Here is a 20,718-nt window from a genome sequence, read left to right on the forward strand (position 1 = left end):
TTTTCTTGATATTTATTATTTTTTTTAACAAAATGTTTTTAAAATACAAAACTTCATTCAGTTCTGGAACAAACTTGGTTATCTTTACCTATAAGGATTACTAAATTCAGTTAAACACAAAAAGAAATAGGATGAAGTTTTAATTTTGTTGAAATCTAATTTACAGATGTTTTCCTTTTATGCTTTTTTTTTTTTTTCCAATCTGATTGAAGACGTCTTTGTTAAAGGACTTTGTAAATATGGGCTGTTTCTAGACTATTTAGTCTGTTCCATTGACTCTATGTCTAGTCTTATGCCAGTACCAGATTACTCTACTTTTATAGCAAGACTTACAGTCAGGTTGTGTAAGACTCACCAGCTTTAATTTCTTATCAGGATTGTTTTGACTGTCATAGATCCTTTGCATTATCATATAAATTTTGAATCAGCTAGTCAGTTTCTACTTGTAAAAAGTACCTGCAGGGATTATAATTTTTATGAACCCAGGGAGAATTAACATTAATAATATTGGGACTTTCAAGCCAATAGAAAAACATACTTTCCATTTTGCAAGGTTTCTTTAATTCTTCTCAACAGTGTTTCATAGTTTTTAATGTAGAGGTTGTGCACACCTTTTGTTAAGTTGATTCTTCATGAATCAATTTAAAACATAAAGCACTTCATATTTTTTATGCTAAATGGAATTATTTTTAAAAAATTCTTTTCGTTTATTGTTCCTGTCTATACTCTGTATTTTTTAAAATTGTGTGTTGCATATCTGAGATGTTTCTAAATTCAGGTTTTTGTTGATTCCTTGGGATTTTCTACATAAATAATTATGGCATCTATGAATAAGATATATTTACTATTTTCCATCTGTATGCTTTTTGTTTTCTTTTATTTCCTTACCTAGCACTGGGCAGGGTGTTTTGTGTAATTTTGAATAATGGTAAGAGCAGGCATCTTTGATTTGTTCCCTATCTTAGGGGAAGTTTCACCATTTAGTATAATGTTAACTATAGGTTTTTCAAAGATGCCATCAATAAGGATTTTAGGAAGTTCTCTTTTAGTCCTAATTTCCTAAGAATTTTTACATAAATGGTATTTTTGTACATACATTGAAATATATAATTGAATTCATAAATTACAATTAATTTTGTAGTACTTATTAGATTTTGCATTCCTGAGATAATTTGGATTTGATTTGTTATACATGGTTAAGGATAGTTTTGTTTGTTTGGTTTTTGGTACTGGGGATTAAACTCAGGGGTGCTTAACCACCGAGCTACATCCCCAACCCCCACTTTTTTTTTGTACTTTATTTAGTGGTAGGGTCTTGCTGAGTTGCTTAAGGCCTTTCTAGGTTGCTGAGGCTCGCTTTAGGCTCGCTTTGAACTCGTGATCCTCCGGCCTCAGAGCCATTGGGATTACAGACATGTGCCATCGCACGTGGCAAAAGAACTACTTTTTTATCCTATTTTTTTTGACAGTTTGGTTAATATCTGTATTTATTCTTCTTTAAATATCTGATAGACTTCTCCAGCCAATATTTTACCTTATTGAGATATAAAACCTTTCAGATTTTATTTTTCATTTTATGTTTAATAAGTTAAATTTTTATATAATCTCGTACATTTAATTTAAATTGTTGAATTTATTGGCACAAAGTTGTTCATAATATTCCCTTACTGTCTTTTCATATTTATGTTTGATAATGATTTCCTTTTTTGTTGTTTTGTTGTAGATTCTGGTAACCTTTGTGTTTCTTTCATAAATTTATGCTCTATCACTTCTTTTATTTACTTTGGGCTTATATTTATCTTTGTAAGGTAGAACTTTAGGCCATTTTTTTTAAAGCTATTCTTTTCTAATAGAATCATTTAAAACTATAAATTTCTAAATTGTGTTTTACCTGCATTCCACAAATTTTGTATTTTTAATATCACTTGGTGCAAATTACTTTAAATTTTCTTTTAACCATGAATTATTTAGAAATGTATTGTTAATTTTTAAATGAGATTTTTCTAGCTATGTTATAGTTACTGATTATTAATTTATTTTAATTGTAGTCAGATTTTAGAAATAAATACTAAAATATTTATTGGTAAAATGATATGATATCTGGGATCTTTTTCAGAATAATTTAAGATGAGGGAGGAATGGGCATGAATACAGGTAAAATAAGATTGGCTATATACACAGGTGAAATTTGTAAAACCAAAAATTTCCCATAATTTCTAGCAAATGTTATCAGTCTTCCTGCCTTCCATTTATTAAATCTTCTCAGAGAAGCCCTCAGTGTCCCCACCACCTACTTCTCTTACTCCCATGATCACACCCAGCTTGTTTGTTTAATAACATTTATTATAAATTTTAATTGTATACCCTCCTACAAATGTGTGTTTGGTTCCCTGTCTTTGGACACATAAGAATTGAAGGAAAAGAAAAGTGGATTTGGAGATATCTGGCCCTGCTTGTTCCTCTTGGGGTCAGAATCAATCATCCCATATGAGAAAAAAAAATTGTAATTTAAAGGATTTTTTTTCATTTTACTTATTTTTTTAAGCAGTTACCCCTACTAGATGGTAACACATTTCTTCATCAGTGTGTCATAATTCAGTCCATAGACCAAAAGCCCCAATGGTATATTATATAACATCCTTCAGTTTAGTTGTGCATTTTGTTAATTCATATATGTATTCGTATATTCACCAAATACTTAATGAAGTCCTGCAAAGTACCAGTCAGTGTGCTAGGAGCTAGCCCTGCAGTGATGATAATGACTACATGGTCCTGCCATTGTTAGGTTAACCATCCAGTATTCTAATATATTTTGTCATATGGTCTTTACTCAGAGTAATTGTAGAAGGGAGGAAGGAAGGAAAGTGAGAATTTCTTCAAAAGCAAAGGGCTTTGCATATTTTCATCTTCATTTTATTGTAAGTGGTTTTTCTTTTACATTTCGAAAATTTCCTGTGAGCTGGAATCTCTTTAACTTTGTCATCTTTAAATTGTGCATTAATAGACTGTTAGTATTCCAAGTAGTTGTCTTGTAGTTCGAATGGGGGAGCAGAGGTAGAGATTGAGACTCAGCTTTTAAGGCTCACTTCTGCTTTAACCTAAACATCTTGGTTTTTATAAGAATTTAGTTGAAGAAAAGGTTCCACAACTTTAAAATTTTTTTGAAATAATTTTGTACTAATTTCTCTAATAGTGATTTCAACTCAACTTTCACTGTACTTTCAGTATACATTTATAATTTGTTTTTGCTATATTGTGACATTTTAATATTAGAAAGCAATGCAGTTTTGAGAATATTAGTAATTTTCTTATCTACTTTCATACTTGTCACTATAGGTGTCATGTATTAGCATTGTTTTAAATATCAGTTTATGTTGTATTTATTTATATTTTAAAACTTGAAATGTGAAGTTGTAGATAACAGCTAGAGTGAGTCAAAGTTTAGCAGGGATGATTAAAATCATAATCTTAATACTCAGAAAATCGTAAGTTGTTTTTTTTTTTAAATCCCCAGTAGAATTGGAAAAATAAGTGATTCCTATTATGAAACCACCATCGTGTATTTAAACCTTTTATTTTCAAAAGATTTAACATAAAATATTTGAAAAGGCAAAAATAACTTATAAAATGTTAAGAACTAGGCATCAGTATGCCATGTGTTCTGCTTGGAGTCACATAGTGCTGAAGTCCTTTTCATCAGAAGGGAAAATGGCATATTCACACAGTGTCAGAGCATCAGCCACACAGTAGCATCCTGGTAGCCAGGATGTTCACCAGACCCCCTGAGCTCTGCCACTTCACTAGTCTGTCAGACCAAAACAAGTTTCTTAATTTTCCTGCATCTCACTTTCCTCATGGGAATAAAAATAGTGTTTCATAGGGTTTATTGTGAGGAACTTGGAACATTTCCTAGGATATAATACATTCTAAATGTTAGCTACACTCCAAAAGTGTTACTCAGTAAATGTTAGTTACTACTGCTACAGCCAGAATTGCCTGCATACCTGCATTTGTCTCTTACTAGAGAACTTCAGCAGAAGCTCTTAAAACGTTTGCTATCCCTAAGATGTAGCAAGGCATCTTCCACAGAGCCTGGCATATAGAGGGCTTTGGTGGATGTTAACTCTGCCAAATGCAATAGCACAGCATATTGTTCTTTTAGAAGGTTTTTGGTATGAATATTTGCTGAGAGGTGATTCTGTACAGAGATTGTTTACTTCTGTGATTCCACCTCTCATCTCATATGGCCTTTCTTTTTCTTCTCTTTTTTCTTTTTTTTTTTTAAACTTTGATCCTCCTGCCTCAGCTTCCTGAGCTGCTGGAATTACAGGGGTGTACCATCATGCCTGGCATTTATGTTTTTTAAAAGGAAGGATAAAGATAAATGCCTAGTCTACACAAACCCTGTGGTTAATGTGTGTACTGATTTCACGTGATTCATTCCGGATATGATGCAGGGTAGACTTTTGGGTCCCCAGATAAAAAGATTCACTTGCAGTTTGTCAGTCTCTGTTTTTTGTCTGCCCATATAGAGACTTTTTTTTTTAACTTTAATTTTTAATTTTTATTTTCTTTTAGTCATACATGACAGCAGAATATATTTTGACATATAATACATACATGGAATGTACATACATCAATCATGTTGTCTATTCTACTCCCCTTCCTATCCTCCCTTCTCTTCCCCTCCTCTCCCCTCCTTTCTCTCTATCCAACCTAATGTGACACACTTTTTTTCATCACAACATCATATATGTATTATGTATAACAATGAGCTTCTCCTTCCATTTTTCGTGCAACTCCCTTTCTCCCTCTTTTTCCCTCCCACCTCTTTTCCCTATTTAGTGGTAGTCTTCTTCTCATGCTCTTCCTCCCTATCCCATTTTGAGTCACCCCCCCCCTTATATCAGAGAAGACATTCGGCATTTTTTTTTTAAGCTTTGGCTAACTTCACTTAGCATAATCTGCTCTAATGCCATCCATTCACCTGCAAGTGCCATGATCTTGTTATTTTTTAGTGCCGAGTAATATTCCATTGTGTATAAATGCCACATTTTTTAATCCATTCATCTATTGAAGGGCATCTAGGTTGGTTCCACATTCTAGCTATTGTGAATTATGCTGCTATAAACATTGATGTGGCTGTGTCCCTGTAGTATGCTCTTTTTAGGTCTTTTGGGTATGGGACTTTCTTTTTTTAATCCTCAGTGACCTGTCTCTTGATATGCCTTCCGTAAATCAAAACAAAACAAAAATACAAATCCTAAGATGATGTTTTACTCAAATGTGATAGTTACCTACTATATTAGTTTGCTAGGGCTACTATAGTAAAATACTTACAGACTGGGTAATAAAGAAAGCAAAGAAATTTATTTTCTTAGTATGGGGGCTACAAGTCTTAGGACCAAGGTGCTGACAGGGTTGGCTGTGACCTTTCTCTTGCTGTCTCTTCCAGTGGTCATTTCAGAAATACTCTTGGTTTCTCTTTGTATGTCTTCATTTCTTCTTAGGAAACACTGGTCAGATTGGAATAAGGTCAACTCTAAGGCTTTGTTTTAAATTCATTCCATCTTTAACTGCCCTGTCTCTAAATACAGTTACATTCCAAGATATTGGGGAATAGGGCTTCAGCATATGATTTGGGGTGAACATAATTCAGTTTATAATACTCTTACCACTGTTATAATAGTTACTCAGTGATTGCCTTCTGAGTTTTTTTTTTTTTTTTTTTTTGTGTGTGTGTGTGTGTGTGTGTAGGGGGGTCTGGCTAATTAGATGAATTTTTTGGGAAAAAAAAAGTATTTTTAACAAGTAGGTTGGTTTTTATGAAGAAAGCATTGATTTTAGTCCATAGATCAAAAGCCCCAGTGGTATATTATATAACATCTTTCCGTTTAGTTGTGCATTTTGTTAATTCATATATTCACCAAATAATTAATGAAGTCCTCCAAGTACCAGTCAGTGTGCTAGGAGCTAGCCATGCAGTGATGAGAATGACTACATAGTCCTGACATTGTTGGGTTAACCATCCAGTATTCTTAAAACATCTGGGTCTCTGGATTTTGAAGAGAACTGTTCAGGATAATATCTCTTATGAGATATTGGTATTAGACCATGGTAGTTACAAGAACTGGCTTGCATTTTGGAAGTTAATTTTAAATACGTTTTAGGTCTGCCTTATGTCTTCCTATGAATATGACCTTGAATAAATTATTTAACCCTCTTAAACCACTGGGTCCTCATTTGTAAAAATAGGAGTAATATAAATATTTCATGGGTTTAGGTCATGATTGAGATAATGCATTTTATATGTATAGTATTATACTGAGCACCTAGGGAAAAGCTACTAGTTTCTACTGGTTTCTTTTTTAAATATTGGAGTGAGACTTCATATGGGAATTGAAATTAAGAGACATCTAAAAATAACTATATGTAGGCTTCTAATAATTGGAGAGATCTTTTGTCAAAGTTTTGGAGTTTGTTTAAGTTATAAATCCTACCAGTTTCCAGAAAGGATTTAAACTAGCTATTTGGTTTAGGAGTATGTTTCAGTTTTGAGGTAATACAAGAAACATTGAACTGGAATTAATACTGCCTTAGCATCAACTTAAGCTCTTCCAGTGAACTGGAAGATCTTGGGTGATCCCAAGAGCTAGCTTGGCCTGTCAGGTTATTCATCTGGTTTATATTAATTTAATTAGTAAATGGTTCCTTTGGTAGTGACCTTTAGGGTTTTTAGGATTGGTATATTAACCTCCAAATTCTTATAAGTTGAAAAAATTTATTGTAAAAGCAGAAATATCTTCTTTAATTTTTACTCCCTCCAGAGAACAATATTTAAAATGTGACTTGATGTTTAGTTAATTCATTTATGGTGATTTCTTGTTTCGTTGGCAGTGTTCTTATCAAAGACACTGAAGTCTTAAGTTCTAAGACCTTAACTTTCTTAGATGGCTACTCTGTATTTGGAGCACATTTGGAAGGCCCTGTAAAGTCTGTTTTAATTGATAAGAGCATTATATCTTTTCTTGTTGTAGTTGCTATTTTTGCTTTTTCTTGGCAGGAGGTACACGAACTTTTTAACTAGATGTATTATTAGAGCCACTTTGGTTATCCTAAAATAAGGAGATATAAAATATTTTAAACAAAAGAACATCCTTTTAGGAGACTAGAAAGGTTAAACCCACGAAAATATACTCTGCTTCAATACTTCTGTTTGTAACATTCTGTGTTATTTTATGAAAAAGGTTACATATTTTAAATTAGTGTTACTACGTAGTTTAAATACCTGAAATTAAGTACTGTATCTCTGAGTTTATTGATCTTGACTCTCAACTGCTGTATGGTATTGATGAATATCGTATTTTCTAATATCACAACTTGTTAAGCCTTGAATTTTTAAAAAAAAATGATTACAAGGTGCAGATTTGTTTTAACTGTTTTGTAATTTCAAAACATAGACAACTTACAATGGAAAAAAATATTTACAAATTATATATGGCAAGAGATTAATATGTAGACTAGATAAAGAACTTCTGCAGTTCAAAACAACTTGATTAGAAAATAGATGAAATAACATTTCTCTCCAAGAAGATATACTAATGACCAATAAGTGTATGAAAAGATAATACTATTATCTTTTCATACACTTATGAAACAACGGAACAATCTAGCAGTTCCATTCCTAGGTATATACCCAAAGAATTGAAGGCAGAGATAGATACCTGTATACCAATGTTCATAGTAGCATTATTCGTAATAGCAAAAAGGTTGTAATGACCTATATGTCCATCAATGCATGAATGGATCAAAAAAATACATGATAATATACAGGCAGTCCTTGACTTACAGCAATTCAACCTAAGACTTTTCATTTTTACAGTGGTGTGAAATCCACATGCATTGAGTAGAAACCATATTTAAAACATTTAGAAGTTTACCCTCCCACTGCCTCAATTGATATGCAATATGTTCAGCGCAGGCAGTGAGTTTCATCTTCCAAGTTCTCCATGAGACCAGAATAATTAATTCATATCCAACAGTGTATGTGGCTAAACTACAGTGTTAAACAGATTAGGTGAATTCATTAAATGCATTTTTGACTTAGGGATTTTCATCTTATGATGAGTTCATTGGGAGGTAACCCTAAGTGTATGTACAATAGAATGTATTTATCCATAAAAAGGAATAAAAGTCTATTATATTCTGTAACATGGGTGAACCTTGATGACATTATGCTAAGTGAAATAAACCAGACACAAAAGGGCAGGGAATTTACTTATTTTAGGAATCTAGAATAGGCAAATTCTCAGACAGTAGTAGAGGTTACCAAGGGCTAAGAGAAGAGGGGAGTTGGGTTGTTTAATGGGTACAGAGCTTCTCTTTGGGAGATGAAAAAGTTCTGAAATGATTAGTGTGATGATTACACAACATTAAATATACTTAGTGTCACCAATGCTTACACTTAAAAATGGTTAAAAAGGTAATTTTTATGATATATACATAAATATATTAAAATAACCAACCAATCAAATAATAATGAAATCAATTTATTCAGTTATTCTTTCTCAGTATCTTTTCCCCATAGATTTTCCTTCATTTATTATTGAAGAACTTGTATAGGTATTTCAAAGTTGTGTGGGTGCTTATTCATTGTTTGAGATTGATTACCAATGAATTTGTACTGTCTTTTAATTATAACTAGTATGAATTTTTTTGCAGGGGGAGGGGCATGGGGTTTGGCCTCCAGCTTTTGGGCTTAGGCAGTCTTCACACCTTCCACCTCTAGCCTTCTAAATAGAGGCTATTACAGACACCCAACATCATACACAGCTTAATAGTTTTTTCTGTTTTGGGTACTACATGTTAAATCCAGGAGAACTCTTATCACTGAGCTACTTAGCCCTTTTTAAATTTGTTTTTATTTTGAGATAGGGCCTAAGTAGCCCAGGCTGGCCTTGAATTTGCCATACTACTGCCTCAGCCTTCGGATACAGGCACGTAATCAGGCCCATATTGGTATGTTTTTTTTTTTTAACATTTTTATGGCCAAAGTTTTTAATGGATCTCCTTTATTTTGCAGTTACTTCGAGAGCTTAAACATCCAAATGTCATCTCTCTTCAAAAAGTGTTTCTGTCTCATGCTGATCGGAAAGTTTGGCTTCTATTTGATTATGCTGAACATGATCTCTGGGTAAGGTGAATTGCTGGTAGAGATGAGCCACTGAATTCAGAAATTTTAAGAGTGAGTTAAAATAATTAGGAGCTAATCTAATTCCACTATTAGCTTTACATTTTTAAAAATAACACTTACCTCATAGAATGTGGCTGATATGATATATTACCAAGACTAGAGTATTTTGCTTTGTCTGATAGATTGAGTATACTTACCTAAAATGCTTGGGACTGGAAGTATTTCAGATTTCAGTTTTTTTCATATATATATATAGAGAGAGAGAGAGAGGGGTTTGTGTGAGTGTGTATATATATATGTGTGTGTGTGTGTATACACACACACATATAATTGTTTTTAGTCTTTATAGTACACACACATATATATATATATATATATATATATATATATATATATATATATATATATATATATATAAAAGATATACGTGTTTGTGTGTGTGTGTGTGTGTTAGATATAGATATATCTTGGGGATGGATCCAATTCTAAATATGAAATTCACGTTATATAGCGCCTGAAGATAATTCTTTCAGTATTTGTCATAATTTTGTGCATGAGAAAAGTGTAATGCTGTGGAATTTTCCACTAGTGGCATCTTATTGACACAAGAGTTTTGGATTTGGAACATTCTGGATTTCACTTTTTGTTTTAGGGATTCTCAACCACTACTACTTTTTGATCCTCTCAGTTTGACCTTTGTATCACATATTTTTTTAAAAGAATAGAATCTAAAGCCTGTAAATGCTATTAAATATTATTTTATTGTTGTAGTTTTTATTAAAAAGGCAGCTTTTGCTATAAACTTAAAAGCAATATTTTTCCCTTGTTTTTTGAAGTATGAAGGAGTTTAAAAATGAGAAGTTAGTCATGATTGTGTTAAATCATAAATATAAGTCTCTCATTTTCCCTATCTATAATATTATCTTTTGTGTTAGGGTTTTTCTGAAGAGTGGTTCTGTGTTTGTCAGATTTTATGAACTAAATGTACTATACAAATGTAGAAAACTACTCTTAATCATTTATTAGATATCATTCACTATTGATATTTGATAGTCTAATACATTTTTAAATCAGCAGTAATTTAATATTGTACTTAACTTGAATTGGTTTCTTCTTGCGTAGGAAAAATTCTTTGCAGATGAGAGCTCTACCACAAGATGACAGATCAGTATGAAAATAGATTCTACTATGGCTTGTGGCTTTTAGTTGTAAAACTTTTAGATATTCAGACCCAATTTAATATTTAAAGATTTCTCAAAATCAAGGGACTGTAGTTTATTGGGTTAGCTAATACAATGAAAGAATGATACTAAATTGGAAAAAAATTATAAGAATTTGGATATATTTTGTCTAAATAGCTGAATACAAACACCTACTTTAATATTTTGCAGTTTACTAAGCAAATTGTTTTTAAAATTTATATTTGAAAAAGTCTTAAGATTTAATTGTAAAATTTGTTTCTCCAACACATGAGCCTTTCGGGAAACATTCCAGATTCAAACTGTAACATTTTGTGAACTATATTTTTTTCCTGATATTTAAGAAGGTCTTTAAATATTTCATCAGATTGCATACTAATCTGTATTTCTTAAATTAGCATACCTGTACTTTTATTGAGATAAATATAAGAGAGAACGTATATAGTGATGTGCAAATGATCATAGTATCATGGCTTATTTTCCAGATCTTCAAAATCTGTTTTTTGTTTTAAGTCAGCTGTAGTTTGTAATGTATACAGAAATCTTGGAATAAAAGTAAAACAAATGTCAGTAAAATTATTTTAAAAAACAAATTTACCTCTGAAAATAGTAAAATGGGTCAAAATAGTAAAATAGTTTCAAACTGTTTTACTAATTTCAAGAGTTTGTCTCACTTATATAATTTTAACTTTAATAGTTTTAAAACTTGAAACTTAGATCTGAGTTTTATATGCTTTCAGATGTACACAAAGAATTATTCACTATTTGTGGATTACCATTTTCCATGATTAAATTTGATTTGATATAAAATTTTTTAGAAGTTATCTGGAAAGAACTGTTTGAGAACAGGAAGTAGACATGTTTTATGAAACTTCATGTTTTATGAAACTTGTCCATAGTGATTATTCTTTTTTGAGGTGATAGCTTCTTTTTTTATTTTAGAAGAAATGCAGTCAAGTCAAATTGGGATTTTATTAATGAAAATTTGTTAAGTCAGGGTGGCTATCATTGAATACTCATACTACTGATGCCTGACATGAAATCCAGTCTTATGATCCAAACGTAAGACAAATTTTCTTAAGGTAGGTTTGTAGATATAATTTGTAGTATACTATCATAGACATTAGTAGATAATGTTGCATTCAGCATGATTTCTAGCTGGCTGGTGTATAATATTTAATTTTACATGCAGGTACAATTATTATACTTCAGTGAATTATATAGCATAAATGTATGGTATGTGTAGAGTTTAGCTTTATTTTTTCAACTAACTAATACTTGCTAAAGCCAAATAAGTATTCTTAATGTTCATTTTCATAAAAAAACTAATGATAATTCACTTTACTAAAACCCATACCTTTATCTGTGTTCTAATTTTAATTCAAATGTTGAAGTGAATAGGCTGGGTTAAGGCAACAGAAGTTAGCAAAGCAGTTGTAATAAAAAGGCTGTTTTTAAAAGTAACTTAGAGGGCTGGGGCTATAGCTCAGTAGCAGAGCACTTGCCTAGCATGTATGAGGCACTGGGTTTGATCCTTAGCACCACATAAAAATAAAGAAAGCCATTCTGTCCTGTCCATCTACAACTACCAAAAAAAAAAAAAAAAAACTTAGATATTGGTGAGATCTCATATTTTATATATCACATATTTGTTGTAGAGCCCTGGAATTTAAAGAAAATGAAAGTAAAAAAGTATTTTTCCACCCATAGTTTCCCGTAGCTTTATACTATTGATTAAAATAGAAAAGTCATTTATAATACTCTAATGAAAGTGTGTACTGAAGAAATGTATATGAAATTAATGATCTTATCTCACTTACATACTTGTTCCTTGCATTCTTATTCTGGCAGGATTTTAATTTTTTTTTTTTTGTACATGCTCCATTTTAACCTTTTTTAATGAAATGTGGAGAGCCAATGGGTCTTCTTAAGGAAAACAGACGTGATTGTCACATCATTCGGATAGGGGACAAAATGTTCTACATCATTAAGTTGCTATGCCTCCATTTTGTTTATCAAATACCTTGAGAAAAAGACTGAGCATAAACTTAAAATAGTATAATGCTACTATTAAATTATAGATGAAGCACACTATATATATTCTGACTGATAATACTTTACTTTCTACTCATGTATTCTCTGCTGTATATTTTTTTCTTGTAAAGTAAAACTTACTCATTAATCATTAATTATTCCTTATCCATCTGTATTCTTTATAACATAAGAAAATAGAAAATGAAAATGTTAATATATAAGGTTAAGCTCACTCTATTGTGTTTATTAATTTGAAGAGCATGCTTGATATTCACTAAATACTGGTCAAGAGTCTACTTTTTTGCAATATATGGTACAAGGTATATCTATAATAGTGTGTGAGGCATACTTGCTTGAAAATTTTCCTGCAATTTAAGAATATTTTAATTAAAATGAAGCAATAAAAAATTTTGCAGATAAATTTATTTATAGTGTAGTTTTTGCATTTTGTATTGTGTATTTTATTGAATATTATTATGCTTTAGTGAATTATAGTTAGCTACTATGTCAGCTAACTAGAAGTATCTGTTATTTTTCATTTTCATTTAATCCCTAGAAAATGAAAAAGATTGTGTTCTTGAAAATTCCTACCATGTAAACACGGGTCAAGTATTCTTCAAAAGTAATTAAATTTTAATTATACTTTAAAAATAAAAGCACACTATTTTCTACTTTTCTGTTTTTAACATTTTTTTTTTCCCAAGACACTATTGTATGCTTGGGAAATAGACTTTTAGCTTCAGTAATTAGGGAATTTTATAGTTATTTTTTAATTCAGCAGAATGTGAAATAATGCTTTCAGTATCTTTCAGAATCCCTGAGTGTTTCTTTTTTTCCTATGAGAATATTCACATTATCTTGCCCTCTTTTCTTTTCCAAGCTTCAAATGATATTTTTTCTTTCTTTCAGCATATAATCAAGTTTCACAGAGCTTCTAAAGCAAACAAGAAGCCAGTTCAGTTACCTCGGGGAATGGTGAAGTCACTATTGTATCAGATCCTAGATGGAATTCACTACCTGCATGCTAACTGGGTGTTGCACAGGGATTTGGTAAGTTGACCTATGTTGTGTTCATACTAGAAAGATGCAATTCTAGTTGGATGCATTTCTAGTTTGTCTGTAGATAACAATGTTATAAGAAGGCATACAGACATTATTGAGGGAATGAGTGCAGCAATCCCAAAACATGGCCTACCTTTGTGCTTTTTTATGTAATGTATCCTGCTTCTCTGACATTCATTAGCTGGTGCTTATTGCAAGGTGAAAGAAGACAAATTTGTTATTCTAAGCTGTTATTTCTTTTTAAGTCAATAAATAAAGCCATTGACTTTTTCTGCATCCATTATTAGATTCCAAGGATACTCTTTAAATTAATGTTTATGAATAATGTGAAAGTAAAACTGTTGGAATCTATTGCATACTATTACATATTAGAAGAGAAAAATTAATTCGATCAGCTTATTTTTTAACCCCATATATTAGCAGTCCCCATATAACCCCATAAGGGTAAACTCCATAGCTAAAAGACATTTTTGTGCAAGGAATCAATAATCCTTTATTAATCATAATTGAAATATATTATTAGAAGCCTTGCCATGATCAGGTTCATTCAACTTTTAAGAATTTAGAAACTTCACAAATTGGCTTTTTAATTTTTACTTCATGTGACAAAATAGTTTTTGCGTATTTTTACTATCTAGCATATTATTATTCATTTAATCTTCATAGGTTTAAATTACTTAGACCTCAGATTAATTTTATTATTGTGTAATTGCATATGTTTTTGTAAAGGTAGTAACTCTAGCAAGATTTATAATAGCACTTTATTTCAGCAATTAGAGACACAACGATAGGAGTGACAACAGTTTTGTTTTTAATCATATTTGTACATAGACTTGAGGTAGAACTGACTTGGGGGGGCTGGCATATGATGTTCTTTTCAATCTGCTCTGTACTTATTGTAGCAGTAGTTCATCTGGCCTTCAGATAAGCTGATACAGTAATACAATTTCTATTTCCTTCATCTACCTTAAAGGAATTGCCTTATAGTACATTTAATAATAATTGTTTTATCTTTTGTTTTCATACTCATAATATATGTAGAGTAGGACTTTGGATGAACTATTTTTCTTATGCAAATGTCATTTTTAGTAGAATTAGAATGCTCACCAATAATGGATTTACAGAACAGAAGACTAATATTTTGTGTTTTTTGAAGTTGAAAGTAAAATTTAGCCTTTAGTGGTGGAGTCAAGTTAAGGAAAACATTTTGCTTTTGGGCTGCCAGACTTTATTATCATTTCATAAGTGTAAACTCCATAGCTAAAAAGCATTTTTGTGTATAGAATCAATTATGCTAAGTTGGCTCTATAATTTTTTCTTGTAATTTTATTCTCTTAAAAATATGTATGTTTATTAGAGAAACAGACTGATTTTTTTCAAACCAGTATTTGTATTTACATTTTTATGTTAATAGTGTATAATATATTTGAAGTACTTATAACAGTACTAATTAACAATAGTAAAAATAATTTTGAGGTTCAATTTCTTTTATCTCTTTTTTGGTATAGCTCTTTATACTAATGTAGCTTAAACCAATTCTCTTTGACATAAGGGGAGCACAGAACAGATCACTTAAGAAGCCTGTTAGAGGCATATTAAAAGGTAGAAAAAGCTGAGAATGTAGCTCAGTGGTAAAGCACTTCCCTATTGCATAGGACTTTGGGATCAATCCCTAGTACTACAAAATAAACAAATAAGAGATAAGGACCTGGGGGATCAGTGTACTCTAAGTATAGGCAACAAAGGATTACCTATCAATGATTTTTAAATAATAATAAAGTAAATTAAAAGTTATTGCTTTTTATTGTTACCAGAAGTTGGCAACTCTAAACAGTATCAATGACAATGGGCTGGGGTTCTGGCTCAGCAATACAGCACTCACCTAGCACATGCAAGGCCCTGGGTTTGATCCTCAGCACCACATAAAAATACATAAATAAAATAAAGGTATTGTGTCCAACTACAACTAAAAAATAAATATTAAAAAAATAATATCAGTAACAAAATATTTCTCTTCAGTGAGGCCAACCATCCCTACTCTTCTGTTATCTTTGCAATTTGTCTTATTGATCCAAAATTATTTTCGCAAATGGTAATGTAATATCTATTCCTTTGATTGCTGTGCTTGAAGTTATATTTCCTGTATTTTTTGTTCATGACTTTTTAATGCTCTCAGCATCTAACCGTTCTGTGTGTCTCATACACACAGAGAACACTGAGTCGTTTATCTGCCTCTAATCTAGACAGGTTCGAGTACCCACCACCTTTTGAATCCAGTTTCTCAAGAAAAGACTTGTTTTTAAAAATGTGAGCCCTTAGTGTAACTGAGCTTTGGAATTTTGTGTTATATAATTTTCACCTGTAGATACTTATGATACTAATGAAGATAATAACATATTTACTCTTTTTTATGGGGGCTACTGGGATTTGAACCCAGGGGAGCTTTACCACTGAGTTAAGTTCCCAGCCTTTTTTAGTTTTTATTTTGAGACAATGTCTTGCCAATTGCTTAGGGTCTTGCTAAATTGCTGAGGCTGGCCACAAACTTGAAATCCTCCTGTCTCAGCCTCCCAAGTTGTGGAATTATAAGCATGCATCATCACACCTGGCTTTATATTTACTTTTAAGAACATTTTCAGAAGTCTTTTAACATTTTTCTAACTTTGCTTTCTCAAATTTGTTATTATTTGCATATTAAATATTTACTGTATCAGAACAGATAAAATGAACAGTTCTTTCGTTATATTTTCTTCTCATTTTCAGTCAGATATGGATAAATTGTGGCAATGATGACTTTAATTAATCTCAGTAGATTTCAGAAGGTACAAATTAGACTAATTGGTTGAGGTATTGACATGCCACAGAAGCTATATACTAAGGTAGATAATTGGTGCACTCGTGCGTACACACACACACAAACACACACAAAACACCATTTTAATAATATCCTAGAATGCTACTAAAATTTTTGTTTAATAAATTGGGTTTAGTATGAAGAGGAAATATTGCTTTGAGATGGTAAAGTTATGAAATTCTTTGATATGTATAGTTGAGTTTTATAATTAATAGTTCTATTTATTAAGTAAAGATTTATCTTGTCACTATTAATCATGACATAGTAGCAGATCGATAATTAAAATTTGTTATCCTTAGTGGTAAATAGAGATTTCTTAATTCTGGAATCCTTTTGGGCTGAGGGTGTTAATGAGGGCATATGTGTAAGTGCTTCTTCTTTTTCTGTGGTGCTACGGATTAAACTCGCCTTGTACATGATAGGCAAGCTCTCTACCACTGAACCTACCCCTAGTTCTTTTTTTTTTAATATTTATTTTTTAGTGTAGTTGGACACAATACCTTTATTTTATTTATGTATATGTGGTGCTAAGGATCGAACCCAGGGCCTCGCACGTGCTAGGCAAGTGCTTTACTGCTGAGCCACAATCCCAGCCCCCAAATCCCTAGTTCTATATGGATTTTTTTAGAAGAGTCTAAAAAGGAAGCATGGGTAGTATTTATATTTTTGTGAGGTAATTTATAGATCCAAACCAACTTATTAGTTTTAGAATATGTGTATGTCTGTAAGTTGTTGACATTTAATCTGTTTGCTATTAAATAGGAATAAATAAAAATAAAGGTGTTTGTTAAGTTAGGTTTAGTATTTCTCTTGACTAGTCTCCCTTTTTTCCTTTTACTCTCTTCTCCTGGAGTATTGAAAATAGTTTGGCTAATAGTTAATTCTGTCATTACCATCTGTATTAGGTTCTCCAGAAAACAACCAATAGGAGGTATGGATGTGTGTATGGAGAAAGACAAGAGGTTGAGAGAGATTTTAAGGAATTGGCTTATGTCATTATAGAGGCTTGGTGAATCCAAAATCTGCAGGGTAGGCTGCATCATGAAGACCCAGGAAAGATTTGCAATTCAAGTCCAAATATTGCTGGTAGAATTCCTTCATGTTTGTGGATGGTCAGTATTTATTGTTAAGAGCCTAATTAATTGGACAAGGCCTACTCACATTAAACAGGTATATTAATCAGCATCATGTTACTATAATTTCATTATTTCATTACTTATATTTCATTATAATTAACTTATAAAGGAGAAAGGGTTTGTTTTGACTCATAGTTTTGGAGTTTCCAGTCTAAAGTCAATTTAAATTTTTCTTCCTTTTTAATAGGAGGATTTTAATTATATAATAGTGGGATTCATTGTTACATATTGGTATATGTATGTAACATAACAGTATAATTTGGTTAGTTTTATTTCCCTGTACCTCTCCTTTTCTTCCTTTCCTCCCTCTCCTCCCTTCCCTTGGTCACCTTTCCCTGGTTATTTTCTGAATGTTATTTCTGATATTACCTGATGTTTTTTCATATCTGCAGACATATACAAACTCTGTTCCATTTCTTCTTTTTACTACCCTTTTATCTCTGCTATGATTTATTGAAGTAAAATGGCGCACAGAACCTTTTCTTTTTCCACTCATACAACATTTTAAATCCTCCAGCTTCCTTCCTTGTACTATCTAAAATAACTCAGTTCTTACAAGTCAATTCAAAAATCATTGGAACATTGCTGTCATAGTTCACATACATCCCTTGTTTTATCCAAAAACATCTTAAGGTTCTTTGTAAATTGCTTTTTAATTGCAGATAAGGTGGCATTGTATATCTTCTAAACATACGAGCTCTTCTGAACTTGCAATTCTCATATTTAACTTTTATAGTACATTTAAGCAATCAGTTCATTACTCTTCATAATATGAGTACTTTAATTTCTAGCTTAGAATTTGTTTTTCAGGATGCTTTTGTTTTGTAATTTTATAATGCTTTCATTGCTGTAGTTTGATATTCATGCACTTACATCAGGTCTTAAAAATAGTTCACACTTAGTGTTAAAGACTTGGACTTTTGACATGTTTTCTACAAAATTAAAAGTAACATTGTATTTTTAAGATTGGCCTATTAGCCATTAATTTTTAAATTAGAGTTCTCCAGTGAGAAAGAACCAATAAGTTGGATGTCTGGGGATTTGTTAGAGTATCTGGCTCACACAGTTATAGAGGTTAAGTCCCATAATATGTCACCTGAAAGCAGAAGAATCTGGAAAGCTGGTGGGGGGGCGGGTATTCAATTATTTATGAAAGTTTTGTTTCTTCAAGTTGAATTAAATTGTATATTAAATTTGGAGAGTTTTAGAGTACCATAACTGTTTCAGTTATAGTCACTCCTGCCCTAAATCTACTCAAGATTGAGTTTCTTTATACCATATTAAGTGTTTTTGTCAGTTTTTTCCTTTTTTTTTTTTCTCTGCTGCTACTAAAAGATCCAATCAGAACAACTGTAGAGGAGGAAAAGTTTATTTGGAGGCTCATGATTTCAGAGGTCTCAGTCCATAGGCCGCTATTTCTTGGGGCTTGAGGTGAGGTTGAGCATCGTGCCAGAGGAATGTGGTGGAGGGAGGCAGTTCACATGATTAATCGGAAAGCAGAGAAAAACTTCACTGGCTAGATATAAAATGTATACCCCAAAGGCATACCCCCAATGACCCTATTCCTCCAGCCACATCCTACCTGCATTCAGATTAACTGATACCATCAGGGGACTAATTTACCGATTGGGTTAAGGCTCTCATAATCCAATCATTTCTCTTCTAGACCTTGTATCATTAGCTTTTGGGGGACTTATGATACCTAAACCATAAGAGTAAGAATTGATAGAAAATAAATCTCTATAGAGATTTCCTTTGAGAATGTCCCAGTGGGGACATTATTATCTTGAATAGTAGTCTACTATGTAGTAAGCATACCTAAAAGGTGCTCACTAGACCTATTTGAGAATATAATCTAACTTACTGGAAAAAAAATCCACAAAACAAAAATACCTTACAGTGCTATTTCCCTGCAGTTTTAATTTAATTATACAGGGTAACCTGGAATCATTTGATGGGGCTTTAGCTATCCTTGGTGAAGAATGTATTAATTTTCTAGAAAACATTAAGTAAAATATAGATCCTGGAGTAAGCCATTGACTCAAATTCAGTTTCATAGGGCCCACTTTATTGAGACATTTTATTATGTGTTGATGGTTGCATAAGGAATTATCCCATTTTGGATCTCAGTGTTTGGCAAACTGAAAAATTGCCATCTATTAGTTTTGCTTACTGTTACTAATGTTTGCTTATGGTTGGTTATAAAGGATTCTATGTTTTTGTTTGAGGGACATTTTTTTATTTTCTGTTCACGTCTATGATTAGTGAGTGGAAAAACTAAGCAAAAGAAGTTAAATGATTTGAGTCTGATTACTGAGAAAGCAGTGCCAAAGATGGACTGTTGGATTTAGAGTTTGCCCTCTAGGTCAGTGATTTCCTCTAGGTCAGTAATTTTTAAATTGCAATTTGTTAGGCCTTGGCAAGTTAGGAAGTCACCTAACAACACAATTAGATTTTGATTTTTGTTAATGAACTAGAGATAATCTGAGAGTTCATCTTGTGTTAAAGGCAGTTATTTCATGATGAAACATTTGTTTCAGCTGTACATATTTACATATGACTATTGTCATGTAATATTAAATGATTTTTTCCTCCTGTGTATTGTGTTCAGAAAGATTTAAAGACCACTACACTAGATTAATGTCTCCCAGAAAACATTTGATATGGTTAGGGGAAAAAAAACAAGGAAAAACTCACCAAGTCTTTATAAAATTATAAAACATGATATATAATATGATATATTATAAAATATGTTAATGTTTTATGAAACTTTAAATTATTTTGAGTAGTAGTAGCTCTTTCAGGAATATGTATGGGCAGTAAATTTCAGGAAAGTTTCACTTTCTTCCTTTAATACTTTTCCAAATTGTCTGAATAGTTTGTAGTTAACATACATTATTGTTATAGTCAAGGAAAATAGATATTTCATCTGGACCAGAAAGTGGAGGGAAATCTTTATGTAGTCTGTTATTAAAGTTCATGCATATTGTTCTATGTGATTTAACATCTTTTATGTTGGTATCAACCCATTTAAGAAAAAATACATACACTTTTTATCTCCAGAAATTCTTCAGAAAGGAAAAACTAAGCAGAAAGATTATTCTTTTGCCAAAAAAGGCAAAGTATCAAAGAAATGGAATAGTCGAAAAGAAATGAGGTTGTATTCTACACCTCTTGCCTCATATCCCCTCTCTGTGCTGTAGTTTCCTTGAAATGATTATTAAAAATTTATTAAGCATG

The 20,718-nt window shown here is 31.7% G+C and overlaps 1 protein-coding gene and 1 non-coding gene across 7 annotated transcripts in view; both read left to right on the plus strand.

Moving 5' to 3' along the window:
* The window catches only part of Cdk8 (cyclin dependent kinase 8), a 107,286-nt gene that overhangs the window by 51,444 nt on the left and 35,124 nt on the right, over positions 1-20,718 (plus strand). For 5 of the 6 annotated variants that reach the window (XM_026412642.2, XM_026412643.2, XM_026412644.2 and 2 more), the window contains exons 3-4: positions 9,083-9,193; positions 13,336-13,476. In XM_026412642.2, the coding sequence (XP_026268427.1) occupies positions 9,083-9,193; positions 13,336-13,476 (252 nt within the window). Of the gene's footprint in view, positions 1-9,082; positions 9,194-13,335; positions 13,477-20,718 lie in introns of those variants that run through there. The other variant, XM_077793160.1, reaches the window with a different exon arrangement.
* Positions 2,364-2,491, plus strand: LOC113199607 (small nucleolar RNA SNORA38). Its single transcript, XR_003302974.1, has one exon. It is a non-coding gene; the product is annotated as a small nucleolar RNA SNORA38 (small nucleolar RNA).

Source organism: Urocitellus parryii, chromosome 2, assembly GCF_045843805.1.
Source record: "Urocitellus parryii isolate mUroPar1 chromosome 2, mUroPar1.hap1, whole genome shotgun sequence".
In the NCBI taxonomy this organism is placed as follows: Eukaryota; Metazoa; Chordata; class Mammalia; order Rodentia; family Sciuridae; genus Urocitellus; species Urocitellus parryii.